This window comes from Archocentrus centrarchus, chromosome 8 (assembly GCF_007364275.1).
Source record: "Archocentrus centrarchus isolate MPI-CPG fArcCen1 chromosome 8, fArcCen1, whole genome shotgun sequence".
Lineage (NCBI taxonomy): Eukaryota > Metazoa > Chordata > Actinopteri > Cichliformes > Cichlidae > Archocentrus > Archocentrus centrarchus.
Window position 1 is genome coordinate 20,521,855 of NC_044353.1, and position 22,726 is coordinate 20,544,580.

The 22,726-nt window shown below is 40.2% G+C and overlaps 1 protein-coding gene across 2 annotated transcripts in view; it reads left to right on the top strand.

Annotated features, from left to right (window-relative positions):
• Positions 1-22,726, top strand: part of abca3b (ATP-binding cassette, sub-family A (ABC1), member 3b) — a 32,115-nt gene that overhangs the window by 7,318 nt on the left and 2,071 nt on the right. For both annotated transcript variants that reach the window (XM_030735822.1, XM_030735823.1), the window contains 26 exons: positions 1,578-1,743; positions 2,476-2,735; positions 2,831-2,947; positions 3,834-3,954; positions 5,592-5,765; positions 5,903-6,084; positions 7,250-7,396; positions 7,592-7,721; positions 7,820-7,974; positions 9,171-9,326; positions 9,448-9,658; positions 9,842-9,992; positions 10,614-10,712; positions 14,485-14,683; positions 14,770-15,076; positions 15,161-15,434; positions 15,972-16,176; positions 16,276-16,495; positions 18,157-18,315; positions 18,560-18,732; positions 20,453-20,587; positions 20,700-20,894; positions 20,998-21,185; positions 21,283-21,453; positions 21,558-21,754; positions 22,270-22,343. In XM_030735822.1, coding sequence (XP_030591682.1) covers positions 1,578-1,743; positions 2,476-2,735; positions 2,831-2,947; positions 3,834-3,954; positions 5,592-5,765; positions 5,903-6,084; positions 7,250-7,396; positions 7,592-7,721; positions 7,820-7,974; positions 9,171-9,326; positions 9,448-9,658; positions 9,842-9,992; positions 10,614-10,712; positions 14,485-14,683; positions 14,770-15,076; positions 15,161-15,434; positions 15,972-16,176; positions 16,276-16,495; positions 18,157-18,315; positions 18,560-18,732; positions 20,453-20,587; positions 20,700-20,894; positions 20,998-21,185; positions 21,283-21,453; positions 21,558-21,754; positions 22,270-22,343 — 4,566 coding nt within the window. The remainder of the gene's footprint in view (positions 1-1,577; positions 1,744-2,475; positions 2,736-2,830; positions 2,948-3,833; positions 3,955-5,591; positions 5,766-5,902; positions 6,085-7,249; positions 7,397-7,591; positions 7,722-7,819; positions 7,975-9,170; positions 9,327-9,447; positions 9,659-9,841; positions 9,993-10,613; positions 10,713-14,484; positions 14,684-14,769; positions 15,077-15,160; positions 15,435-15,971; positions 16,177-16,275; positions 16,496-18,156; positions 18,316-18,559; positions 18,733-20,452; positions 20,588-20,699; positions 20,895-20,997; positions 21,186-21,282; positions 21,454-21,557; positions 21,755-22,269; positions 22,344-22,726) is intronic.

The window sequence follows — 22,726 nt, forward strand, 5'->3', positions numbered from 1 at the left end:
TTTTCTCCCTGAATTTCCATGGGCTTACCTTTTTACAGGTGGTAGTTGGAATAGAAGGAAAAATCTGACCAGCCGAGCTCTAGTTTTGAAATGAAACTCAATCTCCTGTGCAGCAGGAAAAACCTGACAGAGGAAAGATGCATTCACAGGTCCATGCAGTCTGATCGCCTGTAGGAGAAGCTTTAGCTGAGTGTGATGAAAAGGCCTGACAGGCTTATAAGGCTTGTAGGCTTCACGTGCTTCACTGTGAAGCCTTCAAGAGATGCACTCCTACATTTTAGGGTGAATCATTTAGAACAAAATGTCTCTTCAGCCTTATCGGATTATCCTTCCCGTGTGCCTGTCTTCCTGTGTGTCATTCACATCAGTTCAGTAGAGCTTGCCAGATTAAACCTTTAAAAAAAATACAGGTGATAAAAGGAAGTGTGAGACATGCACATCTCTTTAATCCTCACCCTTTTCTTGCCGTTTTTTCTTTCTTTGTGGGATTCATAATCAAAGCAGTGAAGTGTTAAGCCAAAGAAAGAGTCTTGTAGGTATTACCTGCAGCTATTGATTATTTTAGTAATCGAGTATTCTGTCGATTAATCAGATAAGAAATACTCTGATTAATGAGCTATAATAAATGTTTAAAAGAGAAAAAACACAGGTCTTTTAAAATTAACTGCTCATTGGTTCCCTTTTAGGAATTGCAGTGTTTGACTGCATACATCTGTCCAAAAACCTAAACCCATTCATTGTATTTACGTGCCATATTAAGATGGGTTTTTTTTTAAAGAAAACATTTTCTTGAATGCAAAAATAAAAAAGCACAAGTACAGTAATATCAAATACAATAAGGTATACATACAACCTAAACAAAGGCATAAAATAAAGTGGCCTTTAGAGTTCTGACAGTGTTGTTTTTCCTGGATGAGGTAGATTTGGTGTGTGTTCATGTGTATGTGTTTTTGTGCATGTGTTAAGTGCGCTATTGAATATGTATGTATGTATATATGTAGTTTTAAGCCTTTAGCGGAGCACATGGTGGCTGCAGTGAAGACACGTGAACACATCAGCATCCTCAGAACTGGGGTTTTCTTGGTGCACCGGCTGTTTTCTGCAACGCTTCCTGTTGCAGAAAACAGACGTTCTGATGGCGTACATGTTAATAATAATTCAGTATCCAGGTCAGTGGCTCAGAGTTTTATTGGCCCCATGTAAATTTTTATTTTTATACAGAGCTCCAAACTTTTGACTGGTACTGTATTTGTAAATATTAATACAATTTAATGAATGTAATATTTACATTTTATATTAATCCAAACGTGCAAAATGATGTTTCTAAAGCCTCTAAAGTCTCTCGTACATCCCATGCCCCCTTTAGACTCACCTCTGCTTGTTGCAGGTATCACTGCCATATAAAGCAGGACAGCTTCTACAAAGTCTTTATTCGTTTATGCCAAAAGATGCTACAGTTGTTAAATTCACTGCACGCTTTGAGTGCATATCTTAGTGAAAGAGCCACTGTGCATGGATTCCATTTCACTCTACTCCTCATTCACTTCTGTTCCCCTTTTTTGCACTCTGACGTACAGGTGAGCTACCACTTGCGCTTCACCTTCTCGCCGCGCAGCGCCCCGATCTCGGAAGAGTCGGAGCTGAATCCCAACAGCGACTTGGACTGGCACACGCACAGCCTGTTTCCCCTTTTTCAACTGCCCGGACCAAGAGAGCAGTATGACAAGGAGGGGGGGACACCTGGTGAGAACTTATATTTGTCTGAAGAAAAGGTTGAGTATCATTAAAAAGAAAAAAAAAAGAGAGATTTAATTTTTAAGTTCTGAAACAGTATTTATTTTTTCACTTGGATATTATGATTGATGAAAAGCTCTTAATTCTTCAACTTTTTCTCGGAGTGACAGCCCTGCCTCTTCAGCCTGCGTTTCCATGGCAACCATACCCCTGCACATCTTCGGCATAATAGGCGTTATCTAGTTTTTAGCAGATTACAGTGTGCCGTCCCATCATTTATGTGGCATTTTCAAGGAGGCATCAGATGCTGTTAACCTTATTTCATATTTGCCCCTCAACTGGTTTAAGTGATGCAATAACAATGGCAGTAAGATGAATTTCCAGTGTGTCCTAGCAGCCCCAGGCTTTCTTTTTCCTTAGAAAAATTGTATGCAACTACAATGGGAAGAAGTGGTATACTCCAAAGTCCTCCTGACAGCCTAATAGAACTGAGATGCTTTTAGAGTCACATGAATTTGGATTTCCAAACTCCGTGTGCATAATAGCTCGGAAGTGAAGCTCCAATTTTTTTTTTTACTCAAGGCTGCTTGTCCATTCTCATGTTAACTCCTGGAAGGAGGTTAGAAGGCTTTTACCTTGCAGAACAGGTCATGGGTCATTTCATGAACTCTGATTACTGATGGTTTAATAGGGGTATTAAAATATTCTATTAAGTTTTGCAATCTCTTTTCTTATTTTAAGGTTATTTCAGAGAAGGCTTCCTGGCAGTGCAGCATGCAGTCGACCGAGCCATTATGTACTCTCACAACAGAACTGCTGCCATCCAGCTGCTGCCTGCTATCAGAGTGGTGATGTCACGGTTCCCCTACCCTGCTTTTAAATATGACGTCTTCATCCTGGCTATTCAGAACCAGCTGCCCTTACTACTGGTGCTCAGCTTCACCTACACCTCCCTCAACATAGTACGGGCTGTGGTACAGGAAAAGGAAAGGAAGCTCAAGGTGTGTTCTGTGAGCCTCTGTGTGAGCTGTGCTAAAAAGGAGTAATAAAAATGTCAGGCTCTTGTTTTAACCTGTTTTTATCTTATGCATTCTAGGAGTACATGAGGATGATGGGTCTCAGCAACTGGCTCCATTGGAGTGCTTGGTTCCTCATGTTCTTTCTCTTCCTCTCCATTTCAGTGTTTTTTGTTACCCTGCTGCTCTGTATCCAGGTGAGCCATCCTTACAAGCTATCTTTGCATACTCCACAGTCCAGCCTGTAAAGCCATTCCCCCATATCGCCAGTAATATTCACTGTAAACTTGCTTTATACCTCAGAGTGTATTAATTATGTACAATATCAGGCAAAGCTGAAGTTCAAAGGTGAACCATAACATCTGACTGTATTAAGTATAAGTGCCCTATTATAAGCAGTAACAGGCAACAAAAGGAGAGTAAAAAAAAAAATCAATGTTTGATGTAAAGGAAAATAGTAAAAAAATACACAAAATGAAAAGAAAGCAGTGTCACATTTTCAATTTGAGCACTGAGTTGATTATGCAGAAAGGATCAGACTCATTTAGTTTATGGGGCCCTTCTATCAGCATCATTTACTGCCAATTGCGCCAATATTTAATGCTGAAAAAGAGCATGTCTTATTTTTGTGCTTGTTACTGAATTAAACTGACTGTGCCTGTGTTTAACACCCCCCGCCCCCCCAAAAAAACAAAAAAAAACAAAAAAACAAACAAACCCAGAGCCAGTTTTGTAAATCACTCGTAAAACTAACCACACCTATGAGTGCCGTTTGTGGATTGCACTCACACACACTTTTGCCCTATTTAGTAAATCTGGCCCTTAATCTCAAGTGGGCTGGAAAACTAAAGCCAGTACAGAAAGTAGGAGGGTTGTAAAAGGCTGTAAAAGTGTCAGTGACACAGCTAATCTATGCTTAAGTAGAACACAATACTTCCTGATAGAAAATACAGTGAAAAGAACATAATTGAGGCCCTCCTATGCAATTTTTACACCGTGCAAACCAGCTCTTAGGCTGGACGGGACTCTTTGGCAGGCCTTTGTTAGACACCCTATTCTAAATGTCTAAATCTCATATTTTAGGTGAGCCCTAATGGAGCAGTGCTGACCAGCAGTGACCCCACGTTGGTTTTCGTCTTCCTGCTCGTCTTCAATGTGGCCACAATCAATTTCAGCTTCATGATTAGTGCCTTCTTCTCACGAGGTGCGTGTTTCCGTCGGTCCACTGGTTTCCCAGCGATAATAATGTCTCTTTTTGGCTGCCAGATGTCTTGCTTCGTAATGTATGTGTGGGCAAATAATTTTCACTCTACACCCTCTTGTGCCGAAGTGCACAGGATGTCTCTGAGATGTAGGCCAGAGTTTGTGCTTTGTTCCTCTTAGTTTGTTTGCAGAATACACACAGCAATAAAAGGCAAAGCAGGTTTTGTACTTTAGAAAGAGAGTAATGTGTTGTTTATTGGTTTGTACAGAGCAGTTGAATGTCTTTGTTGGTTGAGTTATACCACTGTGAATATTTAAAGATTTCTAGTTTGTCCTTTGCTGTTTCTTGGTGATGAGAAACATGATGAGAAAGAATGATTGTTCTTTCCATCTTCAGTCATGTGAAATTCAAGCTCCCCTGGCTGGCCTGGACAACCTCCCCAATAAAGGGAACTCTTTAAATGTCTCCTTTCCCATGTTCCCCTTTCTTCGCCCTCTTTTCTCCCTTCCTCATTCAAAGCTTCTCATTCAGGCTGGGAGCCTGCTCTTCCAAATTTCTACAGTAAAGTAGCTTGGGCTGCAAATGCTTCTCAGCCTCAGCGTCACTTAGTGTTTCGCAAGACCACTTATTTGCCAGCCATGCTGCTTGTTTTTAACTTGGCTTTTTTTTCCACCTGCAGTCATAAGAAACATTAACTCGATATGAAGGGAATGATTATGCCTTGAATAGAGTCAAATACTTTAAAAGCCTCCATTTAGTTGTTTACACCGATGTTTTGACTTTCTCTTACATTCAAATGTAATTTGTTTCTGTTCTGAGTCATGAATATGATGTGCTTAGTTATCTGCCCCTGACATAACAAGGTGTCATTTTATGAATTTTATCTGTCTTTACTCCATGAACAGTGGTCCAACTATAATATTTTACAGCCTGATTAAAATCATTCAAACTAATCTCCATGAACTTAAAAATAACCCTTAAATAACTCTTGTCATGTTGTTTTGCTTCTGACCTTGGCCAATAAAATCCATATATATTGAACCCCAGCTGGGTTCAAGGGTTTTGGTTATAAGTGATGATTTGGAGACGTTAGAGGAGGGAGGAGGAGATGAGGCTTTTACAGAAAGATTGCAAGGAAAAAACCCCCCAAAGATGGGTTATTTTTCTCCCCTCGCTGTCTTTGTATGTGCAGCTGTGCCACCCAGTGATGTGTTTTTTTTACGATCAGATAATGGTACTTTATAAATGCATGTTCCAAGCAGGCACAAAATGTCACATTGTCTGCAACAAGTGGTTTTTGAAGAGGTCTTGTCAAGCTGCCTAGAAATGGAAGCAAAAAAAAAAAAAAAAAAAAGGTGTGAAAGTCTTTCAGTCTCATCATTCACGTTACTTTCTGCTTTCTTCCCCATTTTGCTCATCTCTCCTTAGTGTTTCATCTTAACAGCACTCAGACAGCAAAAGTAGTTCTCAGTCATTTTCTCTGTCAGCTCGTGTGTGTGTGTGTTTGAGTTCAATGTACCTTTTCTATAACTGTCACAAGAGCTATGACTGCTCTGTGCAACTTTCTTGTCAAACTATATCTTTTTTAAGGCTACATGAGTGTTGAGTCTGTTTCTTTCTCTTCTGTGTGAATTTAGCCAATGTGGCAGCAGCAGCGGGGGGCTTCATCTATTTTCTCAGCTATCTGCCTTATTTGTTCCTGTGGCCACGCTACGACTTACTGAGCTATTCCCAGAAGGTGTCGGCCTGCCTTATCTCCAACATGGCCATGGCCATGGGATCACAGCTTATAGGAATGTTTGAAGGCAAAGGTGAGACTCTGATGCAGCATAGCTGCATTCCCCCAAATTTGGGCTTATTAATTGTTAATTTGCATACGTCTTTGAAAACATGAATTTTTTTTTTTTTTTTTAAATTAAGTTAATTTTCTCCGTGCCTTGTTCCTCAGGTACGGGAATCCAGTGGTCAAACTTGTTTGACTCTGTCACCGTGGATGATGATTTCTCCCTGGCCCAGGTTCTGTGCTTGCTGCTGTTTGACGCTGTGCTGTACGGGATGGTGGCCTGGTACATGGAGGCAGTTTTTCCTGGGGAGTATGGCGTGCCTTTACCATCATACTTCTTTTTACTGGTATGCTTTAAAAAGCTGTTACTGAGGATGTGACAATAAATGATTAATAAATTATAGGATTTAAGTATGGATGGCTAATTGCAAGCCAGAATTATTGAACTTTTCTGTCCCTCCTATGCTTTAATTGCCAACATTAGTACCAAATAGTATTTTGAACTTGAAATAAATATAGTAACAAAAGGTGGTCCACTGCAAACGGTGTCCCCCTAATTCCCCTAATTTTTTTAATATTTCAAGTTCAGCGTAATTTGTCTCATTTGTTAGATTTCACACCATCCACATTAACACCTATTCATTCACCTCAATGGCTTCCTTCCTGTGAGCTCTGCCAAAGAGGTATTTTCATGCTACCAAATTATGCAGGTGGGGGTGTTTGGCAACATTGGTTAGTGTCAGCTGTCAGTGTTAAGGTCTCTTATATCAAAGACAATTTTGTCTTATAAATTGTAGTTGCTGTCAGTGAAAGTGATTGTCATATTGGAGCAGAAGAGTTTGCAAACCAGAGGTTGCAACATGTTGGCCAGAGGAAGCCTTGGGGTTCAGCTAGTTAGAATAACAGGAAATGTCTGAGTATCTAGAGCCAGAACAAATAAAGTTTATCTATATAACAACTATGAGTGATCACGAAATAGCGTGCCTTTACGCACATGTGCGCGTACACAAAAATAAACTCATGTTAACCCTTTTCCCATTTGTCAGGAATTAAAGGGACTGCCAGCAGGGTGTGGATTAGATGTTGACGCACTTTGCTCCTTGTCCATTGTGTGGGTGGGTGTCAGATGGTGTTTCTGCTGCATAGAAAGGGAAGGTTTGACACTGGTCCTTAGGAAGTGTATCAGGAGGGGGTTTGACTGGGAAACAATCCCTTCATGCAGGGTGTACATGAACAATGTACAATGTAATGTTGGCCCACTCTCTCCTTCTTGTGTTTCAATGAATGATTGTCTTCCTCTTCCTCCCGTATTGCATCAAATGATTACCTTGGTTCAGTCACAAGTCAGAACACAGTGTGTGTGTAATACGATGCCATTTTTGATGTTCAGTGAGTAAAATTATGCACTTAGATAAAATGGAAATGAATAGTGAAAATTTAAGGTAATAGAGGTTTTTAAACTCAGAGGTAAAACTCACTACCCTTGACTTCTGTGACTGTCTTCCTCTGCAGCCTTCATACTGGTGCAGCAGCCCTCGCATGGCTTTGGTAAATGAGGAGGAGAAAGAAGAGGATGCAGAAAAGGCCATGAAAAGAGAGTTTGTAGAAGAAGAACCTGCTGGACTTGTCTCCGGGATAAAGATTAAACACCTCGCTAAGGTGAGCAGCAAAACACTATGATCCAGAGAGTAATCATGACCACTTTCGTGCACGCTGCAGATGCCCCGGCAAAAAACAGGTCACTAATGACTCTGCTGTAGTACTCGGTGTTACTACTAAAAGGTAAATGGACAAAAAGGTTACTCCTCATCCATTCTATTTTTGCTCATGTCACGCATATAAATGTTTTGACAGGAATTCAAAGTGGGCAACAAGACACGACAGGCTGTACGAGACCTTACAGTGAACATGTTCGAAGGACAGATCACAGTCCTGCTAGGACACAACGGTGCCGGGAAGACCACAACACTGTCCATGCTAACAGGTTTGAGTCTTAAGACATGTGCAAACAAGCAGTAACTACACACATACTTTAAACATGCCTGCTAAATAAATATTAACCCACCTGCCTTCATGTTTCAGGTCTGTTCCCCCCCACCAGTGGCAGGGCCTATATTAACGGGTACAACATCTGTCAGGACATGGCTCTGATCCGACGCAGCCTGGGACTTTGTCCCCAGCACGACGTATTGTTTGATAACCTTACTGTAAGAGAGCACCTGCTGTTCTATGCACAGGTATTTACACAGTTATGCACTTAAATGCAAAAACAAATGTCTATATACTACACATGCTCGCCATGTTTCCACTTGCTGCTATACAATTTTTTTTAGCTCCGCTGTCAAAGAAAGACGACAGTTTTTTAAATATTTTATATGTGAAATCTTCTGCAACTTGCCACAAATACGCAAAATAAAGAAGACAGATTTTCAATTTTTTCTTTTTTTTTTTAAATGAATTTTTCAGAAATTTTCAGAAATACTGCACATTCATGTTTAATCCCTACTCCTCCCTTATTCCCAGGCAGACTATTTTGAAACTTTGTATGACTATTCAATTTGCAAAGCCTTATAAAATGCTTCAGACACATTTTTTATTTTAAATTAAAAAAAAATTTTTTTTTCAAATTTTTTTTTCAAATTTGAAAATAAACCATACATTCCTGTTTTAACTTCAATGACTACTTCTTACTTATTTATTGGCTCAATCTTTTGAAATGTGCTACAAGTATTCATTGTACAAATCTATAGAAATTGTAGCACATGAATTTTTGATTTTTGACTTTTTTGTTTTTTTATGAATTTTTGAAATTTTCAAGAAATTCTGTAGATTGATGTTTAACTTCAATCGTTACTCCTCCCATATTTTACAAGCTAATTCTTCTGAAATTTGGTATGAGCATTCATTGGGCAAAGGTCTACACAATGTTGCAGACAGATTTTCAGGATTTTACTTGATATTTTTTTTTTTTTTTTAACAAGTTTTTGAAATTTGTAACAAATAAAGTATCAGCTCAATCATGGTTGACCTACAGCCAAATTAGTTTCTATTCCAATATATCACATATTGTACATGTAAAACATTTGACAGTGGAGCTCTATAGGCCAACAGGTCTCTTGTTAAATATGATAACAATTATATGTATGAGGTGTTCACATTGATTCCATTAAATTGTGTTTAATTAGTTTAGATGTTTTCTCTTTTTTAGATTTCATGTTTTTAATTGTAAATTTCCTTTACCCATAAATGGACCTTTACTTTGTTTCACCTTAGCAGTTTTCTCTTTTTCTTGATTTTCCTTAAGCAAAGTGTACTTTTCCATTTTCTGTACTTTCACGCTGTCTTCCATGCTCTCAGTTTGTATTGGTGTAAATTAGGTGCTGGAAAAATAAAAAAGCAGCTGATCTGTTTGTGTTATCTACCTTACATCCAGCTGAAAGGCTACTCCAAAGACAAGATTCCAGATGAAGTGGATCGGATAATCCGTATCCTAAACCTTGAGGATAAGCGACATGCTCGTTCCAAGACCCTCTCTGGTGGCATGAAGAGGAAACTTTCTATTGGGATTGCCCTCATTGGAGACTCCAAGGTCTGGAATTTTACAAACATTATTTATAGTCATCTGTGTAAAATGTGTATGTAAAGGATGGACAACTGCAAAACTTCTTCTGGTTTATTCTCCCCATCTTTTCCTTTCTGCCCATCTCCAGATTGTCATGTTAGATGAGCCCACATCGGGTATGGATCCATCAGCACGACGTGCCACCTGGGACCTTCTGCAAGGGGAGAAGCGCGGCCGCACCATCCTGCTCACCACACACTTTATGGATGAGGCTGACCTGCTCGGTGATCGAATTGTCATCATGGCAGGAGGAGAGCTGCAATGCTGTGGGTCATCACTCTTTCTCAAGAATAAATATGGTAAGTGAAGAGTGTAGTATAAATGAGTACAGGCTCAAAACATTAGCAATACCAAGATACCACTCTCAGGATCATTTTTGAAAGACAGATATTATCAAAGTGTGCACTGAAATTTTGCTCTTTGGTTTAACTATTTTTGGGACAATTACTGTAATAATTGTCATATATAATACATTTAACCAGGTGCTGGCTACCACATGGTGATCGTTAAGGATGCTCTTTGTAACGTGTCTGAGATCACCCGCCTTGTTCACATGTATGTTCCCAATGCCACTCTGGAGAGCAGCGCTGGAGCTGAGCTCACTTATATTCTTCCCAAAGAAAGCACCAGCAGGTGAGTGAGTGAGGTCTTTGGTTATACTCACAAAAACATAGCGTGTGGACTGGCTTATTAGATGGAAAGACAACAGACCAGAAATCACCGCTGCTGAAATGAACAACTAATAAGTCTGAAAAAAACTGAAAGACTTACTTTTCCATTTGCTCAGGGCTTTTCCACTCAAGGATATATAGAAACACAGCAAATGAATAACAAAAGATTTATATAATAGAAACTATAATAGACTGTACTATTTTAACACATTATGTGCTAAAAAGTGTAGTTATACAGGTAATGACAGGTCTGCTGTCACATGTTCAGTGGGGAGTATATAAAATGAAAGTGCCAGTTATTATTAGATGAAACTAATCTGGCTCTTGTGAATATTTCTTAGTCTGCATCTCTCACGTGTATTTTTATTGCCCATGTTTATGTATATATATGTATATTACTCTGAACTATTTGAAAAGGGTTAACAGACTACATAATGCCCCAAATTGAACCAGTAAATGAATTACATAACACAAAATAGCTTTTCAGAAAAGTTTTCACTTACTCAAATACTAATAAATAGCTATAGTAGCAATATGGGTCTTTTTATTCTTTTGCTTAGTGCATCAAACTGTTTTCTCTCAGGTTTGAATTGCTGTTTGCTGAGCTGGAGATGAACAGAGAGGAGCTGGGCATTGCCAGCTATGGAGCTTCAGTAACTACTATGGAAGAAGTTTTCCTCAGGTAGGAGATACATAACAAGTGAGATGTGACAGTTTTTCCTCTCCTTGTCAGTAGGATCCAGGACTCAGACTATGGACATATGTACAGCATGACAGACTTTTTTTTTTTTTTTTGATTTTCTTTGGCCTTTATTAGATTAGTGCGCAGTGAAGAGAGACAGGAATGTGGGGAGGGGGGAAGACACGCAGGAAAGGGCCACAGGCCGGATGCGAGCCTGCACCACCCACATCACAGGCATGTGGCATACACAGTCGCCTGTCTATCCACTGAGCAACCCTGACGCCCAACATGACAGACATTTTAATTTGAAAAAATTAAAACGTTGTAGAAACTATTATCTTTAAAGTCCATTTCCTAGCTGCCGCTGAAAATTAATTTCTGTTCTGTAAAACTACACTTTTGTCAAATTAAATGCCTTAAAATGGCTTTAGTGAAAGAACAGCTAGACAAAGAGGAGGAGCTTTTAGTGTAGCATGAATAGAACTGGTCCAAAGCTTACTTCAGTAAGTATAAGAATAACTTTATTGATCCCAGAGGGAAATTCATCTGTCTGACATAGCTCATCTGCTATTCATATGAAAATTGAAAAGCCTGATGGCTGTGGGTACAAATGATTTTCTGTATCTCTTCATTTTATAACAGAGAGAGAGGAGTCTTCTAGTACTGATGTTTTTTTTTGTTCCATAAAGATGTTATTAACTGGGTGATCAGAGTTATTCGGGATGATTTTTAATGTCTTTAGTGTGCATTTTTTTCACCACCTCTCCCAGCGTGTCCATTCTTGCTCCAATTACAGAGCCAGCTTTCCTCACTAGTTTGTCCAGTCTCCCTGCATCCTTGTTTCTGATGCTGCACCCTAGAAGGCTGCAGCAGAGAACATACTTTCCACCACAAACTGATAGAACAGCTTCAGTATTTTACTGCAGATATCAAGAGATCTTAGTTTTCTTAACAAAAAGAGACGGCTCTGCTTCTTTTTGTATAATTTGTCTGTATTCAGGGACCAGTCTAGTTTGTTATCTAGGTGTAAACCTAGATATTTATATTTTGTTACAACTCTATGTCCACCCCACAAATTTTCACAGACTGGAGGGGGGCCTTAATCTTAGAGGTGTTCAATATTAAGTGGTTTTTGTGTCTCCAATTGCTGAAGGCTTTAACAAGTCCCTATATTCAGATTCCTGTCCATTCCTGATACACGCTACAATGGCAGTGTCATTGAAGTATTTTCTGGATGTGGCAGGACTCAGAATTGTAGTTGAAGTCTGCTGCATACAATGTGGAAAGAATTGAGCCATGACAGTCTTCTGTTGAGTCCTTGTGCTGCTCATTAATGTCCCAGAAACACAGTTCTTCTACCTGACAAATGGTGGCCTTTCTGTCAAGTAGTTTGTGATCCAGGAAACAAAGGACTTCCCATCTCCAATCTTAACCCTGTCTCTGTGACAGACAAGGGGGGAGGAACAGATATTGGGGGTGGGGGGGGTGGGGGTGGGGTGGTAACTGCCACATTAGAGATGCAAGGAGATGGGGTAGCTGTGGAAGAGAGGACTGAGTAGCAGTGAAGATGCCCACATGTTGAGGAGAATAAGTAGAAGAAGACTGAAGAGCAGCTGTGGAAGTTGGTGTGACCGCAGAGGCAAATCTAATGAAGAACTGATTGAGCTCATCAGCTCTTTCCACATCACCCATAAATGGCTGTCGTTTCTTTTTGTTGTAACCAGAGATGGTATTGATTCCACCCCACACCTCACGAATGTTGTTTATTGTAGATTCCTTTCGATTTTTGTATTCCACTTTTGCCTTTTCCAGTCTCGTCTTCAGCTCATGTTGCACCTGTTTGAACTGTTCTTTGTCACCATCTCTGAAAGCTGCCCTTTCTCTGGTTGAGGATTGCCTTTATGTCACTTGAGGTCCAGGGTTTGTTATTGTGGAAACAGTTTATGTAGTTATGACTGTGTCTCTACAGAAGTTGATGTATTCAGTAAAACAACCTGTGTGTCAATGTCCATACTGTTCTCATCTGTTTCCAGCAGCACATTCCAATCTGTGCTTTCAAAGCAGTCCCGTACAGCCTCAGTAGCATTTTCAAAATCCTCTGTTCTCCATCTCCATGTAAACGGCTGAAACACTACTTTTTTGACTATGGGAGGTACTGGCACACACGCACTATGGTTGCGACTCCTATATCCACGCCGCCAACTTGTAGCCTGGCGTGGGAGCTACAGCGTTTTCAGTGTCTTGCAGTTTTGTGTGAATGGCGATTGTTTTTAAGACGTTTCCATCTGAATGCGTTACTTTTCGAAAACAAAAATATAAAAACGATACAGTTTCCGCTGGATCGTTCTCGTGAAAACGAGGCCTTAGTCTGTATCCTAGCAACAGTTTCACGGAGAACTTCGGGCGTTGCCTTGGGTGGAATGTACACAAGTGTTGCTATGATATACCTCTCTCTGCTGTGGATTGAAGCATTACTTTTGTATAAATCAATGAGGTTAAACAGCGTACAGACCTTTCCTCCTTCTTTTGCACAGAATATCAGGACAGTGCTCCACCTACAGCTGAGTTTTCTTTGAATTTTGAGCAGTGAAGGTCTCTGAATTTTATCTACTGTAAAGGGCAGAAATGTTCAATGATATGTCTTCTAGCATATAAAGCAATATTAACATTATAAAGAAATAAAGTGGTTTAATAGGAGGTATGAGGTGTTTAGTGCCTGAATCTTTTGTGTTTTACTGAACATCTGTTTTGGAATGTGCAGAACTTTGAACCCCACCTTTTGCTATATTTCAAATTTTTTAAAATTTAGTTTACTTGCAAACTGGAGCTGCAGCTGACATGCTTGCCTGACTGTTTTTTCTGATGCAGCGTAGTCCCAGCTGTCCACAGCTTATTCAGTTATTTCTGCTTCCCTGTGGACTTAATGTGTATCTGTGGCAACGATCACAAGACTGCATCCATTGCAGAAGGCTTGCACTGTGCGCTCCTTCCTCAGCATGAGTTTAATGTTTGTGTTTGCCCCAGCCTGATTATTTATGAGTCATGTTGCAAATGCAGCATTGTGTTCTGGCCACTTCCACATTACAGCAAACATGACCAAGAAGAGCTGTTGTTGGAGCATTTGGTCCTTTAGCTTCCTTCTTGCATTCAGTATTTTACTCATCACACAATGCAGCTATCCTTAATGCTGTTTAATTTTTTTTTTTTTTAACAACTAAAACACCCTTTAATGGTCGTTTCCTGAGATCTAAAATATTAACGGTCATTATGTAGGAGTTATTTTGTGCTCATGTAGAGTTCAAAAGCTTTAAAATGTTCCTTTTTATTTATTATTTTCTTCATATTTTTTAAAGTAACTTTCACATCTAAGTGGTGTGTTAAGATTATGAAACGACACTGTATGCTCACAAAGGAAATCTGTGAGCCTCTCATTGATAATTGAATTGTAAGGAGGCCCAGAAATGGCTTTATTTGCAAGCAGCCTGTGGGTGTCTTCACCATACTGAGCTGCTGCAATGACACTGAATGAAAATTAAACAGATTGGATCGATTCTTCTCTCCTCACACATGTATCTATTATAACCAGTTCACTATTTGATTTATGCTAGCAAATAACTGATTTATCTTAATTTTACTTAAAAAAATTTTTTTTTTTTTTACTAATTTTATGGCAGCTATCAACACGTTGTTGTTGTTTTTTTGTTTTTTTAAAGAGACCTGGTGAAGCAGTTTTAATAAGTCAGTGAATAATAAGATTGATTTGTATTTCCAGAGTTGGAAAGCTGGTGGACTCTAGTTTGGATATCCAGGCTATCCAGCTACCAGCCCTACAGTACCAACACGAGAGACGCTCTCATGACTGGACCATGGATGATGCCAGTAGCATCAGCGGCTTGACTGATGTCACTGACTTCACAGACAGCGGCACACTCGTCTCAGAAGACTGCTCCAACATTAAGCTGAACACCGGGGTAAGACGGAGGAACAAAAACGATGCTCGTCATATTTCTAGCAAAATCACACCGCTAACTTAAGTTTTTGTTTTGTCCTGTAACAGGTCAGACTACATCTGCAACAGTTCTATGCCATGTTCCTAAAGAGGGCGCTGTACAGCTGGAGAAACTGGAAGGTGATGGTGGCTCAGTTCCTGGTCCCTCTGGTCTTCACTGTTATAGCTTTAGTTGTGGCACGCACCTTTCCCAGTCATAAGGACGCCCTGAAGCTGAGTCTGGAACTCAGTCGCTACGGTCCCACCAGGGTCCCTGTCTCTCTGCAACCTGGGGCAGGACCCAAGACTTCAGCCTTGGCAAACGCATACAATTCCCAGCTCTCTGCCCAGTTAGGCAACCTCATCAATGCTACTGGTAGGCATAACGAGAAAGACAAATGCGTGACGCTGCTGCTTACTTTTAGTATTTACTGATTATAAGCCTTCATTCTCTCTGTAGACTTCAATGATTACATCCTAACTCAGGCAGAAGAAGAAGGCGGAAGCTTTAACGAGCACTGTGTGGTGGGCGCTGCTTTCCGAGGTAGCAGCAACAACTTTGCAGAAGCAACGGCCTACTTTAACAACGAGGGCTACCACACACCTGCCACAGCACTAATGATGGTGGACAATGCTCTGTTCAAGTTTATAGCAGGGCCGAATGCTTCCATCCAGACGGCCAATTATCCCATGCCACGCAACCTTTCTGAGACTGCGCAGAGCCAGCTTACAGAGTGAGTAGAGAAAGGAGGGACACATCATTGTTACATGAAGCAGACATTAGTTGCCCTAAAAGAAAGGAAACAAACTCAGTACATGCCATTTGGAGCTGTAAAACCGGTGCATAGCTAAACACTCTGTGTTTCTCTCACTGTGGACACAGCAAAAAGATCACTGTACTGCCTGCCTGCCTACAACAAATGGGGGTGAGACAGACAGTGAAACATTTACCAGCTGAGTATTAACTCTGAGGTGTTGGTAGAGACCAGCACCACTTGTCAGATAGCCAGAACATGAACTCCACATGAAATATGATGTTGTTCTGCAATGATGGGATGAGTAAACACAGAGAGGAGTGATAACAGGGTTAATATGTCTGATTTATGAAGTATAACTTACTCTTTTATCTTTTATGCAAACTGAGTTATAGCAGTAAGACTTTGGACATGGAAAGACACCCACATTCTCTTAAATGTCCCCCTGCTGTCAACCTTTTCCCACCTTTTCCCGTTTTGTGGTCTGACTATCTCACTCTTTTTCTCTGACTGTAGGGGCAAGACAGGGTTTGCCATTGCCATCAACCTAATGTACGGGATGGCCTCCCTTTCAAGCACTTTTGCCCTGCTGCTCGTAACTGAGTCCTCTATCAAGTCCAAGCATGTGCAGCAGGTCAGCGGCGTCTACCTCTCAAACTTCTGGTTTTCAGCCCTGCTGTGGGATCTGGTCAACTTCCTGCTGTCTTGTGTCCTCATGCTGGTCAGTATGACATCTGGTATTACAGTAATTCTCAGATGGGATGATGAGACTGCTTGTATCGGTTTGTGAATCTGTTGTATGCCTCTTTCTTTTTCTCAGGTGGTGTTCCAGGCTTTTGGAATCGACGCTTTTGTAGAGAACAACCACCTTATAGATGTTTTGTTGTTACTTCTGCTGTATGGCTGGGCTGTTGTGCCTCTTATGTACCTGCTCAGCTTCCTGTTCTCCACTGCTGCTAGTGCATACACACGCCTCACCATCTTCAACATGATCTCAGGCACTGGTACCTTTTTGGCTGTAACCATCTTGGCAATCCCAGGTGAGAGAGGTTACAGATGGTCAGTGGTCAAATTACACAACCCCTCCTTTTCAAACAGCTTGATTTTTTTTTCTTTTTTAAGAATATTGAATGTTAGCTAAGGTTTATTTTATTAAAAATACCAAAGGTATTTTTGTTAAAGGTTTTGCTGTTGCAAGCTTTTTTCTTTACATTATTATGACATTTTGTTACTTAATGAATTGTTTAGTCCTCTTCTTCATTTATGATAATGGGAAATACTTCTAAGTGTTATTAGGAATTTAGTTCAGCAAGGTATTATAGGTGATCACAAACTCAATGTAGGGTTTAACTATGCTAATTAAGCACACTATACGACACTAGGCTAGTTATGTAATATCAGCTAACAATCCATACTGCAGCGCTCTGTGGGTGCTGATGCTCTGACACTGTGAATATAAACAGGTCTAGTCACTGAATATTATGCTCACTTAATTAGGTATACCTGTCCAACTGCTTGTTAACACAAATATCTAGTTAGCCAATCACATGGCAGCAAATCAGTGAATTTAAGCATGTAGACATGGTCAAGACAACCTGCTGAAGATCAAAGTGAACATCAGAATGGGGAAGAAAGGTGATTTAAGTGACTTTAAATGTGTCATGGTTGTTGTTGCCAGAGAGGCTGCTCTGAGTATTTCAGAAACTGCTGGTCTACTGGGATTTTCCCACACAGCCATCTCTAGGGTTTACAGAAACTGGTCTGGAAAAAAACAAATATCCAGCTAGCGACAGTTCTCTGGGTGAAAATGTCTTGTTGATGCCAGAGTTCAGAGGAAAATGGTCAGACTGCTTCAAGTTGATAGGAAGGCAACAGTAACTCAAATAACCACTTGTTACAACCAATATATGCAGAAGAGCATCTCTGAATCTCTGAGCACATCAAAGCCTAAAGCAGATGGGCTACAGCAGCAGGAGCCCACGTCGGGTGCCACTACTGTCAGCTAAGAAAAGGGAAACTGATTACAGTTTGCACGGGCTCACCAAAATTAGACAGTAGAAGATTGGAAAAACATTATATGTCCCAGCAGAAATTGAGACCCATCAGACCAGGCAGATGGTGGGGTCAGAATTTTGTGTAAACCATCCCACCTTGTATCAGTGGTGCTGGTGGTGTAAGGGTGTGGGGGATATTTTATTTTCACACTTTCAGCCCCATCAATTGAGCATTGTTTAAACACCACAGCCTGAGTATTGTTGTTGAAGATGTTTATCCCACAGTACACCCATCTTCTGATGGTTGCTACTAGCAAGATGTACCTAATAAAGTGTCAGATGAGTGTATACCAGGCCTTTTACAGCTGTATTTGTATATGCTCAGACCAGTCAGACTTAGTCGTCCTGTTTGGCATTAGGGCTCATCTCCCAGCAGCAGCGCTTCTGGCTTGGCTCTGTCTCTCACTGACTACAGTAGGCAGTATATGCACGTGTGTGTGGGAAGCCAGTGAGGAATTATATTTTACCTCCTACTGGTTAACTCGATCAACTTTGCGGAAAGGAGTGGGTTTTGTGAAACTTTTTTGAGACGAGAACCCTGGATCTCCACACACTAGGTCGGCGTGGGAAAAAAAAAAGATGAAGGATGCTTTAAAAAGAATCCATCCTGTTAAATGCCTTTTTTTTAAATAATATTTCCTCTTCAGAGTTGGAGTTGCAGCATCTGTCACACTTGCTAGATAAGGTGTTCCTGATCTTCCCAAACTACTGCCTGGGCATGTCCTTCAGCCAGTTCTACCAGAACTATGAATTCATCTCGTTTTGCACCTCCAGCTTTGTCACTGAAATAATCTGCAAGGAATATAGTAAGTACTGCCTACAAGACTGATTTATAACATGATTTTTACATTCAAAAGTTATGTAAAAGTAAAAGTTTACACTGGGGAAATTTATGCTAATTTATGGTAAAGAAAAGTAATGAGAAAAAAGAGTAAACCTATTTTCATCCAGCTTTTTTGTTGATTTTATTTTTAAAGTAAACATTAATTTCTCTGATTTCTTGTGTAAAATCTGCCTCCTTAACATAACGTGGTGTTTTTCTATCTGTAGACATCACATACCAGCGGAACTACTTCTCTATGACAGAGCCCGGCGTGGGACGCTTTCTCGTGGCCTTTTCCGTGCAGGGTGTGGTCTTCATTATTCTGCTGTTCGTCATTGAGCTGCAGTGCATCCGCACTCTCTGGAGACTTCTCACCTCCCTGTGCAGGAGACGCAAAAAGGTAGATGGATTGTAAGGGCGCTTAAGAAGGCTGGGCCGTTTCTTCATGGTTTATTTTCATGAAGAAATATTCCTGTGTGGGAAAGCACATTTCAGTGTTTTTCAATTTGAATCCTATTAAAAACACTGTGAAATGAGTGAATTTGCTGGTGTGTAGGCGATAGAGAAACAGTGTCTAACACTCTATGAACATCAGCTTAAGTAACTCGGCCAAGCCAGCCTGTTTAATTTGAAATGAAGAGCAGCCTGAAAGTTACTTTTTTTGATTTTTCTTTTTTCAAGGGAACAGTTTGCAACTTGGATGAATTAAATATTGATAAATATATTAATCTGCTTCACCAGAATAGATACCCTTGAGGTAGTTCAAAAATTGATAATCACCTCTGCATTCATGGATTATTTGACACTGAAAAAGTGCATAACAAATTATCATTTGTGCTGCTAATTTAAGAAAGCTAAAACCAGAAGTAAATTAAGCATTAGTTAATTGAAAAAGTACTCTGTAGCTGTTCTACAAGTTGAATAATCTCATTTTTTTAAAGGAGACATTGCATACTTTCTGTTTCTTTGTGCTGAAGATTTGCTGGTTTTTCTTTGTCTGCCATGAAAGGCTGGATACTCTGGTATTAGACAGCTGGTCAGACGCAAAAGGCTTTTAAAAGATGTCATGTTTGACTTTTAAAACATAATCTGTGGACTTTTTAGGGTGCAGGTCAGAGTTATGACACAGTTGTGTCATTTTATTCAGTTGCTCTCTGACACACATGCTGATTTTCTCAAGGGTGCATTGCAGCAGCATGCGTGCCTATTGTGGCGCACCATCGAGATAGTATTGTTATGTCGTTCACTGATAACTACATATGTAGACTGTTACAACAGTGAATGCCTATGGACAAAATTTCAAATAATAAGATCAGCGTATTTGCACGTAATCCCTGTGAGCCTCAATCTCAGGCTTCAGACTGCCTTAAATGCTCAGTTTCAGATGCCAAAGGTCTGAGCACCTAAAATTACTTGTTTCAGACAGAAGATAAACTAATGGGCACTAAGGCCCAATATAGGGTGTAAAAGGATTATTTTGAGCTTCATGCAATCATGCAAAGCTACTCTAGTAGATTCCAAGAAGTTGGTAATGATCCTTATGGATTCTGTTTAATTGATGGTAGTTGGAATGCATTTATATTATAAATACCGCCACAAGGTAATGATGCCTGTTTGGCTACTGACCGTGGCTGTGGCTACTGTCACTCCCACTAATTGTCTAATGGTGCATATTTATACATTATATTATCCATATCTTTATGTTATGCCAACTGAATTATAATCTTATGGTTATATTATTAATATTGTTACATTTTAATGCCAATATTTAATTAGTGGCCATGTTGTTGCGCAGGTCTAGCTCTAAAATGATTGTTTTGTTGTGTTTCACACAGACCACTCATATCAGTGATTCACATTGCAAAGACAGTTCCAGTGTTTCCTAAAGCAGCTATTTACCAAACCCTGAGATCCTAAATGCCCCTTTTAAGGGTCTCATAGTTGCAGGTGAAGCATGTTTCTGCTGTGTAACTGAGCTAAGTTGAAGTCTTCTTATTCATAAAGGCACATAGATATGTGATATATGTACTGCATGACCCCTTTTATTGTCAGGTGCAGATAGTGTAATGCACTTTTTGGTTGATACATTTTTAGCTCACATGTTTGGGTGTGTTTGTTAGCTGCCTATAATAGAAGATGCAGCGCTGCTTCCAGAGGACAGAGATGTGGCCGATGAGAGGAAGCGGGTTCTGGAATGCCAGCCGATAGTAGAATCTATGGTTGGTAGCCCCCTCATACTGCAGGAGCTCAGCAAAGTAAGTGGCTCAGCTTCCTTTTGCTTACTGGCAAAGGTCTTTATGTGTTTTTTGAATACTAAGAGTGTCCCAGTGTTGAAATGTATGTGTCACTGTTATCTCCTCTTCACAGGTGTACAGCAGTGGGGAGAGTCTTCTGGCTGTGGACAGGCTGTCTCTGGCTGTCGGAAAAGGGGAGTGTTTTGGCCTCCTAGGCTTCAATGGAGCAGGGAAGACCACAACTTTTAAGATGCTGACAGGCGATGAGAGCGTTACATCTGGAGATGCATTCATTGATGGATACAGCATCCGGAGAGACATTAAGAAGGTAAATGGGAAGGAGATCGGAGAAGTGTTTGATGGAAATCCACAAAATCTTTGTTGAATCGCACTGCTTTCAATACACAAAAGCATTTATCTCTGGATTGCAGGTGCAGCAGCGCATAGGGTACTGTCCTCAGTTTGATGCTGTATTGGACCACATGACAGGAAGAGAAACTCTGAGTATGTATGCCAGGCTCAGAGGAATCCCAGAGAAATGTGTGTCTGGCTGTGTGGAGAATGTCCTGCGTTCCCTGCTGTTGGAGCCTCATGCTGATAAACTGGTCCGTAGTTACAGGTATGTAGATCTTTGGAGAGAGTGTAGACATATTATCCTGAAGAATGCTTTAATTTGTTGAGTGTTTGTAATAACATGGCACAATGCACACATGCAGTGGTGGCAACAAGCGGAAGCTGAGTGCAGGGATGGCTCTGATTGGTGGGCCTCCTGTCATCTTCCTGGATGAACCTTCGACCGGGATGGACCCTGTTGCCAGGAGGCTGCTGTGGGATGCTGTTACACGCACACGGGAGTCTGGCAAGGCCATTATCATCACTTCTCATAGGTATGCTTTATAGAATATGGTAGAAGTCAGCTGCAAGAAGTTGGTTTTCTCAGTCTCATTATACTTACACCTCTACCTGTCTCCCTGATATGGTCACTCATCAGTATGGAGGAGTGTGAAGCCCTGTGCACCAGGCTTGCAGTGATGGTCAGTGGTCAGTTCAAGTGCCTCGGGAGTCCCCAACATCTGAAGAGCAAGTTTGGCAGTGGCTACACACTGCTGGCTAAAGTACATGTAGAACCTAAATTTGAGGACAGTGACCTGCTGCTATTTAAAGACTTCATTGAAAGCACCTTCCCAGGTCAGACCCAGTTGATTTCTTTTAATATGTCTTATTATAACTATAAAGAGCACTCATCAAAAAAATTAGGAAATTAGTGGAAGTAACTTATACCTGTTGTAGTTGTTTGCTGCCACTTGGTGAAAGTGTCAAAAATGTGTACAACAGCCAGAAATGTACTCTACTCTTCCAAGAAAAAACAGAAGCCATTAAATCCAAAGAGCTTCTTGTTAGTAATAATTAATTGTCTACTGGAGCTGCTTTTGTGGTTGCAAACAATTAAATTCTTATAATCTGTCACAAATGGATACAAACACTGTACCATAATTTTACCTTTTTTTCTGTCACAGTGCTCTTATATTGCAAAACAACAAAACACAAGCAGCTCATTTACAGTATTGATACACTTAAGTAGGCTGGTAACCTCATAAGATTTTTAAGTAGAGTTCCACAGTCAGATGTATTATTTTTAAAGTGATCTTTCACAGTAAAAGAATGACAAAGGAAATCTAAGTGTCAGTTTTCTCCCACAACAGGAAGTCAGCTTAAGGACGAACACCAGGGAATGGTGCATTACCATTTGACTGACAAAACACTAACTTGGGCACAGGTACAGTAACCTGTTTTTTTTTAGTCATCTGTAAAGCACTTTGAATTGTATTAACCTGCATAAATTGTAGATTAGATTGCTCAAAAGTGAAGTGTTGAAAAAAGCATCCCTGCACTTGTGCTGTGTTAGATCTCCCTCTATTGGACAAACGAGTAACTACACTGTTTAGGCCAGATGTTTTTCTAGTCCCCTTATAGTTTGATTTGGTACAGTTTTCATCTTAATGGGTGTTTTTTAATTTTAAAGGCAGCATTCACATCATAACTTTAATTTATGACATTTCAGCAATAGTTAAGCTTTAGGTTATTGTTGTTTGTAATACATAATGTGAAGTGTAGAAAGCAATGGTATGGAAGTACTTCATGGTACATATAAGGCTTCAA